This window comes from Schistocerca gregaria, chromosome X (genome assembly GCF_023897955.1).
Source record: "Schistocerca gregaria isolate iqSchGreg1 chromosome X, iqSchGreg1.2, whole genome shotgun sequence".
Taxonomy (NCBI): Eukaryota; Metazoa; Arthropoda; class Insecta; order Orthoptera; family Acrididae; genus Schistocerca; species Schistocerca gregaria.
In genome coordinates, this window is record NC_064931.1 from 125,852,494 (window position 1) to 125,876,822 (window position 24,329).

Below are 24,329 nucleotides of genomic sequence, written 5' to 3' on the forward strand. Positions count from 1 at the left end.
AAGAGCTAGCTGCGTTGCACAAGAACGATGTTTTCTGAAACCATGCTGATTACGTATCAATAGATAGTTTCCTTCGAGGTGATTCATAATGTTTGAATACAGCATATGCTCCAAAACCCTACTGCAAACCGACGTCAATGATATAGGTCTGTAGTTCGATGGATTACTCCTACTACCCTTCTTAAACACTGGTGCGACCTGCGCAATTTTCCAATCTGTAGGTACAGGTCTATCGGTGAGCGAGCGGTTGTACATGATTGCTAAGTAGGGAGCTATTGTATCAGCGTAATCTGAAAGGAACCTAACCGGTATACAATCTGGACCTGAAGACTTCCCCGTATCAAGCGATTTGAGTTGCTTCGCAACCCCTAAGGTATCTACTTCTAAGAAACTCATGCTAGCAGATGTTCGTGTTTCAAATTCTGGAATATTCCATTCGTCTTCCCTGGTGAAGGAATTTCGGAAAACTGCGTTCAATTATTCCGCTTTAGCGGAACAGTCGTCGGAGGGAAGGTTGAAGTCCCCACCAACTATAACCGTATGAGTGGGGTATTTATTTGTTACGAGACTCAAACTTTCTCTGAACTGTTCCGCAACTGTATCATCGGAGTCTGGGGGTCGGTAGAAGGAGCCAATTATTAACTTAATTCGGCTGTTATGTATAACCTCCACCCATACCAATTCGCACGGAGTATCTACTTCGACTTCACTACAAGATAAACCACTACTGACAGACACAAACACTCCACCACCAATTCTGCCTAATCTATCTTTCCTGAACACCGTCTGAGACTTCGTAAAAATTTCTGCAGAACTTATTTCAGGCTTTAGCCAGCTTTCTGTACCTATTACGATTTCAGCTTCTGTGCTTTCTATTAGCGCTTGAAGCTCAGGGACTTTCCCAGCACAACTAAAACAATTTACAACTATAAATTCGACTGTTCCTTGATCCAAGCACGTCCTATATTTGCCATGCACCCTTTGAGATTGCAGCCCACCCCGTACTTTTCCGAGGCCTTCTAACCTAAAAAAACCGCCCAGACCACGTTACACAGCCTCCGCTACCCGTGTATCCGCCAGCTGAGTGTAGTGAACTCCTGACCTATTCAGCGGAACCCGAAACCCCACCACCCTATGGCGCAAGTCAAGGAATCTGCAGCCAACACGGTCGCAAAACCGTCTGAGCCTCTGATTCAGACCCTCCACCCGGCTCCGCACCAAAGGTCCGCAGTCGGTTCTGTCAACGATACTGCAGATGGTGAGCTCTGCCTTCATCTTGTAAGCAAGTTCTGCCAGTACCTCGTCTCCTACATTCCAAACTTCACAGAAGCTCTTCAGCGAACCTTGCTGAACTAGCACTCCTGGAAGAAAGGATATTGCGGAGACATGGCTTAGCCACAGCCTGGGGGATGTTTCAAGAATGAGATTTTCACTCTGCAGCGGAGTGTGCGCTGATATGAAACATCCTGGCAGATTAAAACTGTGTGCCGAACTGAGACTCGAACTCGTGGCCTTTGTCTTTTGGGGGCAAGTGCTCTACCAACTGAGCTACCCAAGCACAACTCACGACCCGTCCTCCAGTTCTGCAAGGTTCACAGAAGAGCTTCTGTGAAGTTTGGAAGGTAGGGGATGAGGTACTGGCAGAATTGAAGCTGTGAGGAGGGGTCGTGAGTCGTGTTTGGGTAGCTCAGTTGATAGAGCACTTGCCCGCGAAGGACAAAGGTCCCGAATTTGAGTCTCGGTCCGGCACACAATTTTAATCTTCCAGGAGGTTTCATATCAGCGCACACTTTGCTTCAGAGTGAAAATCTCATTCTGGTAATATGGAACTAATATTAGATTGGGTATCCCCCCTCGACCTGATCAGTGACTTACACAAAGCATAGAAGACCTGCGATCATATTTTAAGGCTAAGAGCTTTCACTTAGTCTTGCTTACCGGACGATGGTGGCTTGCGTCGTGGGCGAGCGCGGCCCTGTCTGAGCCGTTGGCGGCGCCAGCGGTGATGACGTCGACGGCATCATACAGTTCCGTGGGCACGCTCCCAGAGCCATCAACCAGCTCCTGCGACCGCAGCCCGCTCTGCAAAGGAAAATTCGCAAGTCTTGTAATGCCCACAGTAAAATATTCATCTACACTACTGGCCATTAACATTGCTACACCAAGAAGAAATGCAGATGATAAACTGGTATTCATTGGACAAATATATTTTACTATAACTGACATGTGATTACACTTTCACGCAATTTGGGTGCATAGATCCTGAGAAATCAGTACCCAGAACAACCACATCTGGTCGCAATAACGGTCTTGATACGCCTGGGGACTGAGTCAAACAGAGCTTGGATGGCGTGTACAGGTACAGTTGCCCATGCAGCTTCAATACGATACCACAGTTCATCAATAGTAGTAACTGGCGTATTGTGACGAGCCAGTTGCTCGGCCACCATTCACCAGACGTTTTCAGATGGTGAGAGATCTGGAGAATGTGCTGGCCAGGGCAGCAGTCGAACATTTTCTGTATCCAGAAAGGCCCGTACAGGACCTACAACATGCGATCGTGCATTATCCTGCTGAAATGTAGGGTTTCGCAGGGATCGAATGAATGGTAGAGCCACGGGTCGTAACACGTCTGAAATGTAACGTCCACTGTTCAAAGTGCCGTCTATGCGAACAAGAGGTGACCGAGACGTGTAACCGATAGCACCCCATACCATCACGCCGGGTGATACGCCAGTATGACGAATACATGCTTCCAACGTACTTTCACCGCGATGTCGTCAAACACGGATGCGGCCATCGTGATGCTGTAAACAGAACCTGGATTCATCCTAAAAAATAACGTTTTGCCTTTCGTGCATCCAGGTTCGTCGTTGAGTACACCATCGCAGGCGCTCCTGTCTGTAATGCAGCGTCAAGGGTAAGCGTAGCCATGGTCTCCGAGCTGATAGTCCATGCTGCTGCAAACGTCGTCGAACTGTTCGTGTAGATGGTTGTTGTCTTGCAAAAGTTCAAATCTTTTGACTCAGGGATCGAGACGTGGCTGCACGATCCGTTACAGCCATGCGGATAAAATGCCTGTCATCTCGATTGCTAGTGATACGAGGCCGTTGGGATCCAACACGGCGTCCCGTATTACCCTCCTGGACCCACCGGTTCCATATTCTGCTAATAGTCATTGGATCTCGACCAACGTGAGCAGCAATGTCGCGATACGATAAATCACAATCGCGTAGGTTACATTCCGACCTTTATCAAAGTCGGAAACGTGATGGTACGCATTTCTCCTCCTTACACGAAGCATCACAACAACGTTTCACCAAGCAACGCCGGTCAACTGCTGTTTGTGTATGAGCAATCGGTTGGAAACTTTCCTCATGTCAGCACGTTGTGTCGCCAGCCGCGCCAACCTTGTGTGAATGCTTTTAAAAGCTAATCATTTGCATATCACAGCATCTTCTTCCTGTCGGGAAATTTCGCATCTGTAGCACGTCATCTTCGTGGTGTATCAATTTTAATGGCCAGTGGTGTATTTTTAATTACTATGTGCACTCTAATAACATTTCTGCTCCTCGATATAAGTAATATCATGTATCTAAAACGCTGTAATAAAATCGATGGCACCGTTTATGACAGCCATCTCTGATTTCAAGCTCATTCCAGTTAAAATGGAAATGAAATCAAGTAGTATCATCGTCTATTTATGGTTAACTGTGCATTTAAATCCGTTATCACTTTAAGAAACTACAAAGTTACTGTTAATAGTGGAAAGAAATTTAACTGGAAGAAAAGTGTAGCAATATCTGCAGTATGAAATGGTAAGCTGTGAAAAACCAACTGTAAAGGACAAAAGTGAACGTAAACTTGTCAAGAACTTAAAGCTGATTCGACTCACGAGGGTGCACATCTTGGAATGGCACCTAATTCCTACATTATTCCTCAGCTAATTTGCTTCTTCACTAGCCAGTGCAACAATCAAACATAATAATGGCATCGTTGCTTTGTGGGTTAGCTGTTTTGTCACTGATTTACTTAAGTAACTTCTCAAAGAATTAAATATGGAGGAAGTGATATTACAGCTAAGCAGAATATCAAAAATAAACCAAAGACCTAGTCACAAATGGTCAGCGCATATTCAGGAAGTATCGTTCTTGTGAAACATAACTACCTCTTTATTTACACGAAGTAATGAGTGCTGTCGGCAGGATATCTCAGATTGATTCCATATTTCTAAATTTCCAGCAGGATTCTGACACCGCCACTCACAAGCGACTTCTAATCAAATTGCGTGCTTATGGAATATCGTCTCAGTTGTGCTACTGGATTAGTTATTTCCTGTAAGAAAGATCACAGTTCGATGTGACTGAATCAAAGTCACCGAACAAAACAGAAATGAAATCTGGTGCTCCCCAAGGAAGTGTTATAGACCCTCTGCTGATCCTAATCAATATAATCGATTTTGGACACAATATGAGCAGCCCTTTTAATACTATTTGCAGATGATGTCATTTAGCGTCTCGTGAAGTCATAAAAAGATCAAAACAAATTGCAAAACGATTTACAGAAGATATCTTTATAATGCGAAAAGTGGCAACTGACTCTAAATAATAACTATCTAATTACGCTTTTTCGTCCTTCCTCTTCTGGAGTACTGATGTGCCACATAGAATCCCATTGGATAGGATTGACGGGGATATCGAAAAAGTTCAAAAAACTAGCAGCTTGTTTTTTATCAAGGCGAAATAGAGGGGAAAGTGTTACGGATATGATACGCGAGTTGGGGCGTCAATCTTTAAAACAAAGGCGTTTTTCGCTTCGACGAGATCTTTTCACGAAATTTCTGTCACCAAATTTCTCCCCTGAATGCGATAATATTTTGTGAGCGCCCACCTAATAAAGGAGGATGGGTTATGGCAAGAAAAATAAGAGATTGCACGGAAAGATTTAAGTGTTTTTTACCCGCGCTTTGTTCGAGTGTGGAACGGTTGAGAAATAGCTTGAAGGTGGTTCGATGAACCCTCCACCAGGCACTTAATTCCAAAGTGCAGAGTAGTCACGTAGGTGTAGATGGACTAGACACAAAGTAATAACTAACCCCCCCCCCCCCCCCCACAAAAAAAATCAAGTTATTCAAGTCCGTAGATATGAACTGGTGAGAGTTTTTGAACTAATGTGATGTTTTCTTATTTAACGGAGTAGCAGCTAATTTATTTCAATAAGACTGTCGTGGTTAACTAATACTAAAAGATTCACGTTGATCATTTTCAAATAATTTGTTAGGGCAAACTTATTGTTAGATACATATCCAACTGGGTTATTTAACGTTTTACTCGCATTATATCTCTGTTCAAAAAATGGTTCAAATGGCTCTGAGCACTATGGGACTTAACATCTATGATCATCAGTCCCCTAGAACTTAGAACTACTTGAACCTAACTAACCTAAGGACATGACACAACACCCAGCCATCACGAGGCAGAGAAAATCCCTGACCCCGCCGGTAATCGGACCCTATCCCTGTTCTTGCCATTAAAGTTTGAAATGCACTTTTGTGTTTGTATCTGTATGTGTATGTGTGACGAATGAGACAGTTTCCCCGGACCCTTTATCATGGGTTTCACAGACTGGTGATGTCGTGTTTATTGACTTCTGTAACGTCTTCGAAGTAGTTCCTCATAGTTGTTTAGTTACCGAAATTTATGCTCACGGAATAGCGGGATATACGAATAGATTGAGACCTTCCTAACTAACAAACCAAGTTCATCGTTCTTAAAGGGTACACGCCGTCAAATGTTAAAATACTTTTCACTGTACCTTAAGGAAATATGACAGAACTTTTATTGTCCACGATATTTATATACGACCAGTCTGCCAACTATTTAGCTCTCTGAAGTTGCTAGTAGACGACGCGCACGTATAAAAAAATTGGAGACGTCGTTAGATACTGTGAGCTGTTTTCCAGTACATATTTCTAGTATTGGTCTGTCTCACAAAGTGTGCCGAATATGATATTCATGCCATTTTTAGGATGGTGTATTGCCGGTATTATTATATGGATATCGATATCTATTGTCCTTGAAATGTGTTGTCGAGAGGCTCTGTATGTGTCAGTCATTTTTTTGTTATCTTGGAAAGGGTACACCGTTGCATAGCGCGCCTTGACAGTGAAAGTGCATACGAGAAACGCGAGGAGCTTGGTCGTAAACTCCGAACAATATTGGGGCATCATGTAGCACCGAATGAGTCAGTTATGAGCAAGACTATTAAGAAATTTGAAGCAACGGATCCCACTGTGGACATCAAAAGCTCTGGGCGTCCATGAAATTGTCAATCCGAGGTAAACAAAAGACGTTGTGCGTGAGTGTACGAAAAATTTGAAGCAACGGGTCACATTGTGAACATCAACAGTTCTGGGCGTCGATGAAATTGTCAATCCGCGGTTAACAACGACTTATGCGTGAGTGTGTTAGGGTACATTCACAGATGTCGATTTATCTTCGTTCACGGCAGTTGGGTTTGTCGGCAGCCATCGTAGAGTGTATTTCGACGAAATACCTTCATTTCCATGCATGTAAACTTCAGATAAGTCCAGAACTGAAAACAATCAACCAGCCACTCTAAAAGGAAGTAATGCATTGTTTAGTTTATGGTTCAAATGGATCCGAGCACTATGGGACTTAACTTCTAAGGTCATCAGTCCCCTAGAACTTAGAACTACTTAAACCTAACTAACCTAAGGACATCACAAAGATCCGAATCTGCGACCGTAGCGGTCGCGAGGTTCCAGACTGTAGCGCCTAGAACCGCTCGGCCACTACGGCCGGCGTTTAGTTTATGACGAGGCAACAAGCCGATGAGAAGATTGCACGTAAAATTATTTTCTGTGACGACGAACTTGTATGTTAATACAAACAGAGTTAACGCGAATGGGAACAGAAGATTTTACAGTCAACCACGCTCAAAAAAAAAGTGTTATAGTGATGATCTAACGTGATGGCATCAACGAAGCGGACTTTTTTGAGGATGATAACGAAAAAGTCACTAACCTTAACAGAGCATCCTCACTACATATTTCAAAAATCACAGATGTCGATATTTAGATACCAATTATGGAAAAACATGAGCTACGCTGAATGACATCTCAGTCTTAGTGGCCGCATTTTGATCAACGGACACTCTGAATAAATATTTCCAGCAATAATCTAACACTTGTCATGTTGTAGTCTGGACAATTCCTATACTCCATGAAGTGTTCGCTGGTCGACTCACATCACTCTATATGGACATCACAACTTTTCAGTTACATCCTTACGTTTTAAAACCTTGTGATTTATCCCAGAATGTAACGTTAAATTGTATACGTCCGAGGGAAACATCAAACTTTGCTGTATTTCGGCGGGGAACTCAATTTATTATTTTCGAAATCTTTGGACAAGTATGAGAAAGATTGCTCGTGAATTTGATGGAAGGAACACGGAAACTAGTAAGATCACTCGCCAGATTTTTTTAACAGTGTAGTGTGTTGTTGGGAACAGCGTATTATGTTTAACATTTCCGCTAAAATTAAACTTATTCAAAACTACCAACAAAGCCGTAGTCACTTGTAAGATTTTCATTCCACCCGAATCTCCCATGGCACTATGTCACGTACAATAACGTTCAGCCTAAAAATCTTGAACATTTAAAATCAAAAGTTTTACTATCACAGTTAATTTACCATCCATTTTTATCGACACCACTTTAAACAATGGAAACAGTGTATGTATACGGGGAGCTTAATCGAATTACGGAAGCTGAAAACGACGCTCGTTATGCGCTGCGCCTTCCCCGCTATCATTTAGTCACGGCTGCTGACGCATTACGAAGCTCATACCTTCTCTTCCTTAACGATCCAAGATATGAAACACGGTCCTAATTGCGCCACTGTTTTACGACTCACAGTTACGGTAAACAGATTACTCTCTAGTAAAACTCTGTTACTGTGGGACAGGGATAATTTTTGATGAACAGTAGGTACAGCTCTTAAGCTGCAAACAGTGCTTAAGACATGCCTAAATATTTCATACGCACAAAAGTCTCTATATGGAGGAGTAGTTGTAGAAGTATTTATACTGTTAAAATCTTAGTAAGTTAAAATGATATTGCAAAGTAGCTTATGTTAAAAATATATAGCGTAGTTCTTCAATTTCGACTTAGTTGATTAGTGCTCGGAAAGTATCTAGGGAAGAGGTAACAGCTGCCTTTTGGTCGTCGCAAGTGATATGGTGTAGTAGCTTAGACAATGGAGTCGCAGTAACATGGTGGCGGGTAGAGTGCAAATTCCATCTTTCCATCTCCGTTCAGATTTTCCGTTATTTCCTCAAATCACTTGAGAAGGATGTCAAAAGCAACCCTTCAACAAGACGATAGTTGCTTGCACGTCCAAATTTTGTCCAAGAGAACAGCTGCTCTGTCTAAAATGTCGACAAGACGTTAAACTACATCCTTTCTTTCTCCTTTCCTTGCTCCCCCTTTTTTTGTCATCAGTCTTCTGACTGGTTTGATGCAGCCCGCCACTAATTCCTCTCCTGTTCTAACTTCTTTATCTCAGAGCAGAACTTGCAACCTACGTTCTCAATTATTTGCTGTATGTATTCCAATTTCCGTCTTCCTCTGCAGTTTTTGCCCTCTACAGCTCCCTCTAGCACAATGGAAGTCATTACCTCATGTCTTAACAGATGTCCTATCATCCTGTCCCTTCTCCTTGTCAGTGTTTTACACATATTCCTTTCCTCTCCGATTCTGCGTAGAACTTCCTCATTCCTTACCTCATCAGTCCACCTAATTTTCAACATTCGTCTGTAGCACCACATCTCAGATGCTTCGATTCTCTTCTGTTCCGGTTTTCCCACAGTCCATGTTTCACTACCATACAATGCTGTGCTCCAAACGCACATTCTCAGAAATTTCTTCCTCAAATTAAGGCCGATATTTGATATTAGTAGACTTCTCTTGGCCAGGAATGCCTTTTTTGTCATTGCTAGTCTGCTTTTGATGTCGTCCTTGCTCCGTCCGTCATTGGCTATTTTACTGCCTAGGAACTTCATCTACTTCGTGACCATCAATCCTGATGTTAAGTTTCTCGCTGTTCTCATTTCTACTACTTCCCATTACCTTCGTCTTTCTTCGATTTACTCTCAGTTCATACTGTGTACTCATTAGAGTGTTCATTCGATTCAGCAGATCATGTAATTCTTCTTCACTTTCACTCAGGATAGCATAGCTTAACCCCTATTTTTTTCAAAATTTCGAACATCTTGCACCATTTTACATTGTCGAACGCTTTTTCCAGTTCGGCAAATCCTATGAACGTGTCCTGATTTTTCTTTAGTCTTGCTTCCATTATCAACTGCAATTTCAGAATTGCCTCTCTCTTTCTTTTACTTTTCCTAAAGCGAAACTGATCGTCATCTATTGCATCCTCAATTTTCTTTCCCATTCTTCTGTATATTATTCTTGTAAGCAACTTGAATGCAGATGCTGTTAAGCTAATGGTGCGATTACTCTCGCACTTGTCAGCTCTTGCTGCCTTCGGAATTGTGTGGGTGATGCTTTTCCGAAAGTCAGATGGTAGTTGCGAGACTCATACATTCTACACACCAACGTGAATAGTCGTTTTGTTGCCACTTCCCCAAATGATTTTAGAAATTCTGATGGAATGTTATGTATCCCTTCTGTCTTATTTGACCTTAAATCCTGCAAAGCTCTTTTAAATTCTGATTCTAATACTGGATCTCTTCTAAATCGACTCCTGTTTCTTATTCTATCACAGCAGACAAATCTTCCCCCTCATAGAGGCTTTCAACGCATTCTTTCCACCTATCCGCTCTCTCCTCTGCATTTAACAGTGGAATTTCCGTTGTGCTCATAATGCTACCACCATTGCTTTTAATGTCACCGAAGGTTGTTTTGACTTTCCTGTATGCTGAATTTGTCCCTCCGACAATAATTTCTTTTTCGATGTGTTCACATTTTTCCTGCGGCCATTCCGTCTTAACTTCGCTGCACTTCCTATTTATTTCATCCCTCAGCGACTTGTATTTCTGTATTCCTGAGTTTCCCGGAACATTTTTGCACTTCCTCCTTTCATCACTCAACTGAAGCATTTCTGCTGTTACCAATACTTTCTTCGCAGTTACCTTCTTTGTACCTATGTTTTCCTTCCCAACTTATGTTATGGCCCTTTTTAGTGATGTCCATTCCTCTTCAACTATACTGCCTACTGAGCTATTCCTTACTGCTGTATCTATAGCCTTAGAGAACTTCAAGCGTATCTCGTCATTCCTTAGTGCTTACGTATCCCACTACTTTGCTTATTGATTCTTCCTGAGTAATGTCTGAAACTTTAGCCTACTCTTCAGCGCTACTATATTGTGTTCTGAGTCTATATCTGCTCCTGGGTACGCTTTACAATCCATTATTTGATTTCGGAATCTCTGTCTGACCATGATGTAATCCAACTGAAATCTTCCCGTATCACCCGGCCTTTTCCAAGTATACCTCCTCCTGCTGTGATTCTTGAACAGTGAAATCACTAAAACTTGTTACAGAAATCAATTAGTCTTTCTCCTGTCTAATTCCTTGTCCCAAGCCCATATTCTCCTGTAACCTTTTCTTCTTCTCCTTCCCCTACAACTGCATTCCAGTCCTCCATGACTCTTGGATTTTCATCTCCCTTTACATACTGTATTACTCTTTCAATATCCTCATACACTTTGTCTATCTCTTCATTTTCAGCTTGCGATATCGCCATGTATACCTGAACTATCGTTGTCGGTGTTGGTTTGCTGTCGATTCTGATAAGAACGACCCTGTCACTGAACTGTTCACAGAAACACTCTCTCTGCCCTACCTTGCTACTCATAACGAATCCTACTCCTGTTATACCATTTTCTGCTGCTGTTTGTATTACCCTATACTCATCTGTCCAAAAACCCTTGTCTTCTTTCCACTTCACTTCACTGACCCCTACTATATTTAGATTGAACATTTGCATTCCCCTTTTCAAATTTTCTGTTTTCCCTACTACCTTCAAGCTTCTGACATTCCACGCCCCGACCTGTAGAACGTTATCCTTTCGTTGATTATTCAATCTTTTTCTCATGGTAACCTCCCCCTTGGCAGTCCCCTCCCGGAGATCCGAATGGGGGACTATTCCGGAATGTTTTGCCAATGGAGAGATCATCATGACACTTCAACTACAGGCGACATGTCCTGTGGATACACGTTACGTGTCTTTAATACAGTGGTTTCCATTGCCTTCTGCATCCTCACGCCGTTGATTATTGCTGATTCTTCCACCTTTAGGGGCAGTTTTCCACCCCTAGGACAAGAGAGTGCCCTGAACCTCTGTTAGCTCCTCCGCCCTCTTTGACAAGGCCGTTGGCAGAATGAGGCTGACTTCTTATGCCGGAAGTCATCGGCCCCCAATGCTGATAATTAATCCAAATTTAAGCAGCGGTGGGATTCGAACCCGGGACCGTAGAAGTTTCGGATATGAATCAAATATGCTACCTGCGGCAACAGCGACAAGGCGAAATATCAACATACGTGTGCAAGACTACGTAACATGAATCTCTTTGTGTAGAGATCTCATTTCCGGAGTTTTAGCAGTTTTACGTATTACAATGACATCCATTTTTAAATATTCCTATAACATGTCTAGGACGGTTCTCAGCTGCCATTACGTCTGTCGATATTGAGTTGATCTACCGTCGTATCGGACCTTACAGACTTTCAACGAGGGAAAATTGTCGGTGGCTGCTTAGTTGATGCATCGCTGACAACAAGCATAAGTGTATCAATGGTATCTGCTTATACTGTAGCTACTGCAATGATAGCAAACAAAATTGACTGCTACACTATAGAGGAAGAAAAACAAAACTCACTGGTCAAAAGAAGAACATTAAAAAGGCTTCCAACCTTCCATAAGCAGGCCAGTGCCTCGATAGTGTCTACAGAAATAAGAAAACAGCAGATAAAAAAAATTCACATGTGTGACAAACCTCTTATAAACCAGAGGCTTTAGTGGTAGAAAGAGCATAAAATATGGTTCCATTTTTTTTTGTCATCAGTCTGCTGACTGATTCGACGTGGCACGCCAAGAATTCTTCTCTCTTGTACTAACCTCTTCATTTCATAGTAACACTTGCCCCCTACGTTCTCAATTATTTTTGTTGGACATATTCCAGTCTCTGGACGTTCCGTACAGCTTTCACACTCTACTCCTTCCTTTAGTACCATGGAAGATATTCCGTCATGTCTTAACACTTGGCCCATCATCTCGACCTTTCTTCTTGTCTTTCTTTACCGTATTTTTCTTTCTTCGCCGATTCTTCAGAGAATCTCCTCAATCGTTATTTTATCAGTCCACCTAATTTTCCAACATCCATCTATAGCACCACATCTCAAACGCATCCATTCTCTCTTTACCCGTTTTCCGACAGTCCTTGATTCACTACCATACAATGCCAAACGTACATTCTCAGAAAGTTCTTCCTTAAATTAAGGCCGGATGTTCGTCGTTGTGAAGGTTTGAATTCGCGCGCTGGCCGCTGTGGCCGAGGATTTCTAGGCGCTTCAGTCCGGAACCGCGCTGCTGCTATGGTCGCAGGTAAAAATCCTGCCTCGGGCACGGATGTGTGTGATGTCCTTAGGTTAGTTAGGTTAAGTCCCATAGTGCTTAGAGCCATTTGAACCATTTATTTTCTTATCGAGTACCTGCACTGGATTTCGCCTATGCATTTACGAATGTTTCCTAGAATGATAGTAACACAGCACAGCTCACATACATTTAGTAGAAGAAAACCACACCCAACACACGAAGTTAACTCAAAACTTATTTGGGAGTAAAATTGTACGAATTTACGAAATAGAATACTAACATGGGGTTACGCAGCGATAAAAAAGTTGAAGGCTTCAATTCATTGACATAAAATTCAGATACTGCGTATAAAATATGTTGCTGGAATCTATACCACAAACTAATTTTGGATACCGCAAGTATATAGGGATCATGATCATAATGCCGAGTTAACATCTACATGATAGCATTAATGTCAATGGTATGTTAACTTACATGCTATGAAGAAATTCTGTTGTCTGAATAATGAACACTGGCATCCAGTGTGGCAAAATGTTATCACAGATAATTTGAGGTTGCTTCTAAAATATTCGGAAACACTTTCGGCGAAGCATCCGTGGATATTGTGTAGCGCCCAACATACCACTCAAGTATCTTGAAGACAAAATCAACCATATTTTGCACAAAACAAATAACTCATCTGGGAACGAAGCGGACAGGAATTTTTGTGTACAATGAGACAGTTTCACTGCCATGCACAGAGGTCATCACTCGTCCATTATTTCTAATATCCACTGAGGTGAAAAGTCCTGGAATGCCTCCTAATATCGTGTCGGACCTCCTTTTGCCTGGCGTAGTGTAGCAACTCGATGTGGCATGGACTGAACAAGTCGTTGGAAGTCCCTGCCGAAATATTGAGCCATTCTGCCTCTATAGACGACCATAACTGCGGAAGTGTTGCCGGTGCGATGGCGCATTGCTATCCATAAAAATTCTATGGCTGAATGGCTGCAAATGGTCTCAAAGTTGCTGAACATAACCATTTCCGGTCAATGGTCGGTTCAGTTGGACCAGAGAATCAGTTCCTTGTAAACACACTATTATGGAACCATCACCAGCTTGCAAAGTGCCTTGACAACTTGGGTACATGGATTTGTGGGACTGGTCACACTCGAACCCAACCATTAGCACTTACCAGCTGAAATCTGGACCACATCACGGTTTTCCAATTGTCTAGGGCCCAATTTATATGGTCACGAGACTAAGGGAGGAGCCGGCCGGAGTGGCCGGCGCTACAGTCAGGAGCCGAGCGACCGCTACGGCCGCAGGTTCGAATCCTGCCTCGGGCATGGATGTGTGTGATGTCCTTAGGTTAGTTAGGTTTAAGTAGTTCTAAGTTTAGGGGACTGATGACCTCAGAAGTTAAGTCTCATAGTGCTCAGAGCCATTTGAACCATTTTTGATGAGCAAAGCTGTGTAAGGTGGCAATTGAATGAATGTTAATTTCGCACCTCACATGATATTGTATATGTCGTAACAAGTAGATGGATATGTCACCTGACATACTTCAGTGATAGTGAGCAGATTTGCCTATCAAAATGTTCAGAGCGGAGAGTCAGACCTGTAATATTCGGATACAATATTACTATTGTCCATCTACTCACAGTCAAGTCTTTTACATGTCTGGGCATAACGTTGCAGAACGGTACGAGGTGGAACGAGCATGTGAGAACCGTGGTAGGGAAGGCGAATGGTAGACTTCGCTTTATTGGTGAAATTTTAGGAATGAGTGGCTCACCTGTAAAGGCGACAGCATACAGGGCGCTGGTATTGAGTACTGCTTTAGTACTTGGAATCCCTACCAGATATGATTGAAGGAAGACGTCGAAGCAATTCAGAGGCGGGCTGCTAGGTTTGTTAGTGGCGGGTTCGAACAACACTTAAGTGTTACGGATTGCTTCAGTAACTCAAAGGGGAATCCCTGGGTTGAAGGCGACGTTTTTCTTTTTTAGAGAGACACTGTTAAGAAAATTTACATACGAAGCTCACAGCCGAACGATTCCCGGAGGGGTCAGGGATTTTCTCTGCCTCGTGATGACTGGGTGTTGTGTGACGTCCTTAGATTAGTTAGGTTTAAGTAGTTCTAAGTTCTAGGGGACTGATGACCATAGTTGTTAAGTCCCATAGTGCTCAGAGACATTTGAACCGAACGATTCTACTGCCGCCAACATACTGCGCGTGATGCCCATGAAGGTAAATTAGGGCTCATACGGAGGCATATAGAAAGTTTCTTCCCCTCGGTCTATTTGCGAGTGGAACAAGAAAGGAAATGAGTAGTAGTGTGATACAGGGTACCCTCCGCCACGAACTTTACAGTGGAGTGAGGAGTATCTATGCAGATGTAGAAATGATAGCTTCGCCACGAAACTGCCCTTTTATACCTTGTGTACTCGATACTACCGCCATGTGTATATCGCTATTTCATGAATTCTGTCACATCAGTATATTAACCTGGGTCAAGTGGCAACTTGATGTTCGAAATAGCTTTGTTCATAGTGATTTTATAGAAGACGGTTTTTTCGCTCAGGTGAATAAAATTTGGAAATTTTTGGCAAGTTCCTATGAGACCAAACTGCTGAGGTCATCGGTTCCTAAGCTTACACACTACTTACTCTAACTTAAACTAGCTTATGCTGAGGACAACAGGACCGCGCGCTATCCCGCGTGGAGCTCAGGTGAATAAACTGGAATATTGTATAAAGTCATAAAATTAATCATTTTGACCAGCGCAGACAGAGTGAGTTAACGCGTCACTTCTGGGTTTCGGGGAGGCGAGCCTGCCCCGGATCGAATCAGCCTCGCGGACTGACGGTAAGGGCTGGTGAACCGGCTAGTCGTCCAGCTGAACACGGTGCTCGGACCCACGTCCCGCCTCCGATATTTGAGCCGAATACTTCATCAACGCAGGTTCAAAATGGCTCAAATGTCTCTGAGAACTATGGGACTTAACATCTGAGGTCATCGGTTCCCTAGAACTTAAACCTAACTAACCTAAGGACATGATCCACATCCATGCCCGAGGCAGGATTCGAACCTGCGACAGTAGCGGTCTCTCGGCTCCAGACTGAAGCGCCTAGAACCGCTCGGCCACACCGGCCGGCAACAACGCAGGTACCGAATTTATTGAGTTCTAACAACAGGACAGCAGAATCCCTCTAATCCGACCTTGGATGGTCCGTCACTCCGGTTAGTCCGACTACGCTCAGGCTCGCGAGCCTGTGCCGACTTGTCACTGACTGGGCGCCTGTCGGGCCATTGTTGCGGTGTCTATCGCTGTGCATATTGTTATACTGTACGTTATTGTGCAGTTTTATCCTTTGTTGGTATTAAAAAACTTCGTTGTTTGCTTTATTCCGTGTTCACTACAATACTTATTACTGTAGATTAACTGTGTGTACAGTTGTCTGTTTCTGAACATGTCTGGATTCAAACGTAAACACGTAACTCTTTCACTAAATGAAATATTAGCAGTGCTAGAAAGACTGGACGAAGGAATATCGCCCCCAAAAATTGCAAAGCAACTGAATGTAGGTGTTATGACAATTAAGGATTGCAGGAAGAATGGGAAAGACATTGAATCCTATACAGTTACGATTGATGGTAAGCCGGCAGCGGTGGTCTCGCGGTTCTAGGCGCGCAGTCCGGAACCGTGCGACTGCTACGGTCGCAGGTTCGAATCCTGCCTCGGGCATGGATGTGTGTGATGTCCTTAGGTTAGTTAGGTTTAAGTAGTTCTAAGTTGTAGGGGACTGATGACCACAGCAGTTTAGTCCCATAGTGCTCAGAGCCATTTGAACCATTTTTTATTGATGTTAAAAACACTCTGAAGAATCGCTAAACATTAAAAAAGCCTAAACTTGAAGTGCTTGATAACGTATTGTGGATGTGGTTTTGTCAAGAAAGAAGAAAAGGAACTCCAATATCCGGGCCAGTTCTCAAAGAAAAAGCGATAGTTTTGCACAAAATACTGGAAGCCGAAAGTAAATTAGCTGCCAGTGAAGGCTGGATTGACCGTTTGAAAACTCGTCAAAGTGTCCGTTTTGTCTCTATTTCCGGTGAAAAACTGTCTGCCGATGCTAAGGAGTTTTCTGTTAAGTTTCAAGAAATTGTAGAAGAAAATGAACTGTTACCCTGCCAAGTGTATAACATCGACGAGGCAGGGCTGAACTTTAAATTTCTCCAACAAAAATGCTCGCAGCTTCAAATGAATCCGTGGTAGGAACGAAACTTATAAAATATAGAATAACAGTCATTCCTTGTAGCCACACAGATGGTACCCACAAGCTCCCCTTGTTCGTCATTGGCAAATCTAAGAAGCCAAGGGCATTCAAAACTATAAACTTATCTTCCATGCCGGTTTATTACCGCAATCAAAAATCTGCTTGGATGGACTGCAACGTTTTTAAATCCTGATTTTTCGACGAGTTTGTGCCATCGGTCGAAAAAGACTTGAAGAAAATAATTTGCCTGTTCGTGCTCTACTGCTGTTGGATAACGCACCATCACATCCATCTGAGGAAGATTTGGTGAAAGGGGACATAAAAGCTCTCTTTCTGCCTCCTAATGTGACCTCACTCATCCAACCAATGGATCAGGGCGTTATCGAATGGTTAAAAAGGCGATATCGCAGAAAGTATATCAGCCCATTCTTGGAAAAATCTGAAGGAGGTCATAATTTATTTGAGGCAATGAAATCCCTGAACATCAAAGATGCTATCTACACAATCGCTGCAGCATGAGATGAACTGAAACCTGACACATTACGGAAATCGTGGCGTAAGCTTTGACCACAAGTCATGACTGAAAATGAGCACACCGAAGATGAACAAAACAACGCCGCACTGGAAATCGTTAAAGATCTACAAACTCTGGAGCCGAACGTCCCTGCCAATGAAGTTGAAGGGTGGATCAGCGAATGTGAAAAAGAGTGTGACACTTTTGAAGAGCTCAATGACGACCGGATTGTTGCCGCCGTTGGCCAGGAAACTGTGAATGAGGGCTCGGACGGCGGAGACGAAGCCCCCACCCGGATTTCACACAACGATACAAAAAACGCTTTTGCCATCGCCCTTCAATATATCGAGCAGAATCCAACTTCAACTCCAATGGACGTTTTGTGGATAAAAAATGGAGGGACACTGCAGCTAAATCTAGAATAACATCTGCTAAACAAAAATGTATCACTGACTTTTTTTCGAAGTAATTTGTTTTCGTTTTTACTGTAAAAACAATGCATACAGTATAATCATTTCTTAGTTTATACATACAGTAGTTTATTTCTTTGTAAAAAATTTCTTTTTTATATACAGTGCTAAAACATTTTTTAGTTTACAGTATATATCATTTATACGTTATTACGTAAAGTATAGTACTGTAATTTGTTTGTCGTTTTTCCTGTAGAACCAATATATATTATAGTGTGTGTAGACGATTTTTAGTTAATACATTGTTTAACACTGTGTATAAAACATCTTTTTATATTACTGTAGACGTCTTTTAGTTCTAAAAACCGCTTAATTTTTTGTACTAAATGCCTTTTTATGTTTTTTGCAATAAATATTAGATTTTTCGGATAATCCGACCGTTTTTTCGTTCCGACCATGGTCCCGGTCCCGAAGGTGATGGATTAGAGGGGGTCTACCGCAACTGTAAAATGGAAACTTTCACTGTTGCCGTCGTCGAAGGGATTTCACTTCAAAACCCGACGTTCTTTCCCCATCTGCGGAGGACATTTTCAAGTGGAATCGTAGCTTTGTTGAATGTCCGATTCACACCCTGGCTCGCTACTAGCTACAGCAAAATTCCGCTTCCGCAAGCTTCCACGAAGTGGTATGACGTCACACGTTTTGGATACGCAAGCTCAATTGCCCGTCGTAGACAGCCGTCGTTCGTTGTTACTATCATCCAATGATTGACGACTGGTACAGAACTTCAGCACCGGAACTGTTTAAATATTGCCTCACAACCACGTATTTCAAATGGAACGAAGAGTTCTACGAACAGACGGATCGTGTCGTTATTGGGAGTCCCTTAAGCCCAGTTATAGCGAACTTCTGCATGGAAAAATTCGAGGAACAGGCATTGGAAACTGCGAACAAGAAACCGAATATTTGGTTCCGTTACGTGGATGATACGTTTGTATTGCGGCGCAATGGCAGGGAGGAACTGGATCGTTTTCACAAACATCTGAACGTGATCAGTCCGAAGATTGTTTACTAAGGAGGAGGAGAAGGAGGAGGCAGGCTGAAGATTAAATTTTCTTGATGTACCAGTTTTCAAGAAAGATGATGGTAGCTTGGGTCACATGGTTTACTGAAAACCCACGCACACAGACCGTTACCTACACCGGGATTCGAACAACATACACTCAATAAAAGCGAGGCGTCATAAAAACGTTGGTGGATAGAGCAAGGAAAATCTGTGAACCAGACTGCTTGACTCAGAATTAAATATCTCACCACTGCATTGCTCGAGAATGGTTATTCGTTCGCTGAGGCGAAAAGAGCGTTAAGATCACCGCGTAGAAATCATAGCGATGCTCAAGCGCCGCTGATATCGAAAGTTTTCCTACCATTCATTAAGAACGTGACTGACCGCATAGGAAAAATCTTGAGAAAGCGGAACATCGCAGTAATTTACACACCCACACGCAAGTTACAAGATAATCTAAAATCGGCCAAGGATGCTCGCCAACCGGTGAAAATAATCTGGCATTTATAGGATTCCGTGTAGTTGTGGGGAGGTGTACGTGGGTACCACAAAAAGAAATGTGAAAAAACGACTCGAGGAGCACAAGGGCAATTGCAGAAGAGGGAAGACTGACAGATCAGCTGTTGCGGATCATGCTTTACAGCCAGGAGACCATCATATTCATATTGACCGGACTCAAGTACTGGCAGCCACAAACGGATACCACGAAAGACTATACAGAAAATTTTAATAGGAAGGAGGAGGGTGTGAAATTGAATGAAATTTGGATTACGGTGTCGAAGAAGATGTGAACCAGTCTTCCACCATAGGGTGATAGTAACAGCGGACGACGGCAGTCAATAACGGCCAGTTGCGCTCGCGTATTCAAAACTTGTGACGACACGCCACTGCGCCGAAGCTCGCGGAAGCGGTTTTTTGGATGGTTGGTTTGTGGGATTAAAGGGACCAGACTGCTATGGTCATCGATCCCTTGGAATTTTGCTGCAGTCAGTAGCGAGCCAGGGTGTGAATCGGAAATTCATCAAAGCTACAATACCTCTTGAAAATGTCCTCCGCGGATGGGGACGAAACGTCGGGTTTTGAAGTGAAATCCCTTAGACCACAGCATAATAGCCCGGAATATTTTACTAATTATAACAAAAGTCCCAGCAACAACAGAAATCAACTGACAGCCTGCGCTAGTTTGCTACTGTGTACGAGACTCAGTCCACCACTACACCCCAGAAACCAAAATGCAATTAAAGCGGTATGTCGGAGACGTGGCTCTTCACAAAAAAGACCATGTCATATACATTTGCCAGAAATGATACCCAGTTTTTCTGTGGTACATAGTCTTATCAATAATTATTTTTAGTTTTCCATGTCTAATATAAGAAAGAAACGTTAATTAGTGATTCTTCTTTTCCCTCAGTCCAGTGTGCTAATGTTACAGGAACATTTATTACATGCAACCTTCGACGTAAGGAAATCTGTACGAACTTTCTTTGTAACTGTAGTAACACATTTCGTTAGTTAAGTAATACATTTCATTAGTTAGACGAATAATTTCCGCCGACGCAGATTAAAAGAAATTGACGATGTCCAAATGAATTTCTGTAGTTTCCTTGCAGACATCGAAACACCTAAATTTTATGTTCAATAAAACTCGACTTCGATCAAAGATAATAAACAAGCGAAGACTTTTTCTCTGACATAAAAGTAGATCGAGAATATGATAGCTACGCAGTTGCATACTGAATATGAAAAGCAAAATATCATAGTTCATAAAAAACGTTAAGGTTATGGGAAATGTAATTAAGTAGTGTCCATACAAAGAACAAATGTATATCTATATTTATGATTTGATTTTACTCATGTACCACTTGAAAACTACCCATGCTCGAAACCAGTAGCAGACATAAAATAACTTAAAAAGAATTTGCATCTCTGATTGAACACACATGTAAAAGTGTATTTCATGCAATTTACTGAAGCTGCAGAACAGAATACACAAAATACATTAAAAAATAATTAATTTTCAAAGGTCACAAACAATAACACATTTATTTTGTAGATCGGAGGCAAATCAAACCGGTACTTGTTAATTAGCGTTGGGAATAATGCAGCAATATCGAATTCCTGACATGGACAGTGTCCTAGTGAAGTTTGTTCCTCTCCTTCGACACGTTATGTAGCGTCAGGTGTGGCTATGATGAGCGTTTATATAGCATAGTATAATGTTGTTTTTATTGTTGTAAACAGTGTGAAATGGAAGATCTATGTATGGAGGGGGGGGGGGAGGGGTAAACACGGACAGATCATCGCTGATAATGCTCCAGTCTTACTTCTTTAGGAACTGTTGATAGATTTGGGATTTCGCTCACGACACACGTACGTAAATAGTCAGCTGTTGTGCAGTTTTGTGCCACGAACTCTTCTCTCCCTGAAATCGAAATGCTAGCTATAAATATTATTTCCTCACTAGAACTATAATCTGTTACTCCACAACGTAAACCACCGCACTAGCAGGTGTTAGCAATTCTATTGCGGAGAAATGCCACTCATTCATAACCACAAAATGTTGCAAACAACTTAGACTCTATTTTAGATGACCATACACGCGTACTGTTACATTAAGTTATTTAGTAAATTCGTGTAGATTACTCTTTCGTTGTTAACATAATGCGTTTTTAAGGAGTTAAACAGCTGATATTACATATACGCTTTCATGACCTTTTTGATGACTTCGTGTTGCACGGTAGCAATCAAATAAATATGCACTGCCTCTGATCCTTATCGAATGGACGGCGGACCGGTTGAACACAGTTCAAGAAACTCGAAACACTTGCACCATGTGGTGAGAAATGAACTAGTATGTTACCAGAAGGACAGTTGAAAATCACAAGGCTGAGAGTGTCTCGTGTTAAACATCTACACATAAATTTATGGAACCAGGACACGAGACAATAGCGACAGTGACGCATTATCCTGAACGGTGAATTAAACTTGTCGCTCATCTGAATGCTAATAGCAAAAATAAGCTAGGTGCCTGTGAGTGGCTTCTTACTCTTTCTCATTGCTCCAATGTTCAACAAAACCAATCAAACTCAGGGACCGCTTGTTGCGTAATTTCACTTCTGTGTTATACTTGAAACATACTACACAGAATCGCAAAACATACCTAAAAAAGAGACACTGATATGAGTGTTTGATAACCTGTTCCATTCTTTTTTATACGGGAGTTTTGAAGAGAAAAAGTATATATTTCGAGAGTGATGTATGCTCATTTCTCAGTAGAGATACAATTAAAGTTTTTGTAGCACACTTCTCACGCGTGTAGAAGTGTGAAGGGCAGATACCGCGAGATTCTTGACTGTTGTGACTGATTTCAGTGAGTTTAAAACACTATCACATATCTTTATAAACCTGGAATGTATCGACGCGATATTTATAGTTTTATTTACAAATTAAACGTCATCTATGGAATAACGTAGATGTAGACGGTTAACTAAATAATGGATACCTGATTGAAATCTGTGTTGTAACGAATTTCGTCACAGTAGTGCAGTTCTCAACACAAGCTTCTTCTGAACGAGCAAATTAACAAAATGTAGAGGAGTTCAATAGCTGGCAGAACGTAGTCCTGCAATAGGTATGCGAAAAATTTCAGTACATATCGACAATCACATACAAACGTACGGCGAACGTTAAAATGAAATGGGTTGTATTGTTCTTATCAGTAAGCGCAATATATTCACACAGGTAATGAAGCCCGGTGTTCGAAAATTTATCATTGGACGTTACTCGCCGATTCACTCCATACCGTTCACTGATGAAACTCATACAGCATTAACATTCGCGATGAAGATCGACGTACCACACTGGAAAAATGAAGGAAAGGAAATTTGGGTTAAGCTCCCATGGAGGATAACATCATTACACAGCTGAGTTCTTTTCGAAGGAGCCACACCGGAATTTACTTATGTGATTTCAAGTAGCCACAGAAAACAAACTGGGTGTCTCAAAGAGGATCTGAACCTTGTTCTTCACGAATACGAAGTCAGTGTGTTAAAGCTGCGCCACCTCATTTGGTATTCCGCGCTGGAGAGACATTTTAAACGTCGTATGTATGTGTGTGGTGTGCGTTGTGAATGTTAATTGAGCCTGTTGTTCTATAGTGCTCCTGTATGGCGAATTGATACAAATGAACGTCCACCGTTATCAACATAGCCTGCAAAATTGGGCACTATCTTTCAGCATGACGGTGTCCTTCGCATCCTATACAAGTAGCATGTTATATAAATCAGGTATTTCCTGACTGTTCAAGTTTCTATTCATTAGTCACCAAATTTGTTAGCGGGGTTCGGTATACGAGATGTGTGATAAAAGTAGTAAGACTGACAACACACAGCAATCTGGCAACGCTGTGTTCTACTTGTGTAGACCGGCATGTTTTTCCCTTCCAGATGCTGTCAGTCACTTTTTGCTTTGTACAGCCATCACGTCATTTTTTAGAGTGCCATCAATCAAGTTGCGTTTTTGTGGTAACGAAAATGGAACAGAGGAATTTAGAGCATCGTTATGCCATCAAGTTTTGTTAAACTTGAGGAATCTGCAAGTGTGACCTTCGAAAAGTTGAAACAGGCCTACAGAGAACATTCCGTATCAGGAGCACAAGTTTTTCGCTGACACAGATCATTTTTGGAGGGCCGAGAACACTTTGAAGATGAACATCTTTCACGGAAACCTGCGTGCCCTTGTCATTTTGTTCCTTTAGGACAAAAGGTCAACCAAGTGTTTTACAAAGATGTCCTTGAACGGCTCAGGAAGAGGATGAATCGAGTGAGACCAGACATTGCAGAAAATTGGATGCTGCATCATGATAAAGTCCCATGTCTTAATCACGGAATTTTTGACCTCAAAAGGCATTACTGTTGTTCCACAACCTCTTATTCACCTGTCCTTGTGACTTTTTTCTTTTCCCGAAATTGAAAAAGGTCTTAAAAGGACGTAATTTTGGGACTCTGGAGAACATTCAAAAAAATTAGACATTTTAAAGGCCCTACCAGTTGAAGCCTTTCAGCACTGCTATAAAGGCTAGGAACAATCTCTCCGCCGGTGCATAGCTGCCGAAGGGAACTACTTTGAAGGCGACAATATTGTTGTTTGAAAAAATAAAAACTTTGGTTGTTAAGAAATATCATTACTTTTCTCACACCTCGAACAGCGAAGTCTACAGACATAAGATACACGGGTTCCCAGCTAGATACCGTGTTTCGTGACTTCCGCAAAGCGTTTGATATAGTTCTCCACAGTCGTTTAATGAACAAAGTAAGGGCATATGGACTATCAGACCAATTGTGTGATTTGATTGAAGAGTTTCTAGATAACAGAAAGCAGCATGTCATTCTCAATGGAGAGAAGTCTTCCGAAGTAAGAGTGATTTCAGGTGTGCCGC

The 24,329-nt window shown here is 42.1% G+C and overlaps 1 protein-coding gene across 1 annotated transcript in view; it reads right to left on the reverse strand.

Annotated features, from left to right (window-relative positions):
• The window catches only part of LOC126297840 (cuticlin-5), a 260,742-nt gene that overhangs the window by 103,007 nt on the left and 133,406 nt on the right, over positions 1-24,329 (reverse strand). Inside the window, exon 3 of the mRNA XM_049989092.1 lies at positions 1,939-2,082. Coding sequence (XP_049845049.1) covers positions 1,939-2,082 — 144 coding nt within the window. The remainder of the gene's footprint in view (positions 1-1,938; positions 2,083-24,329) is intronic.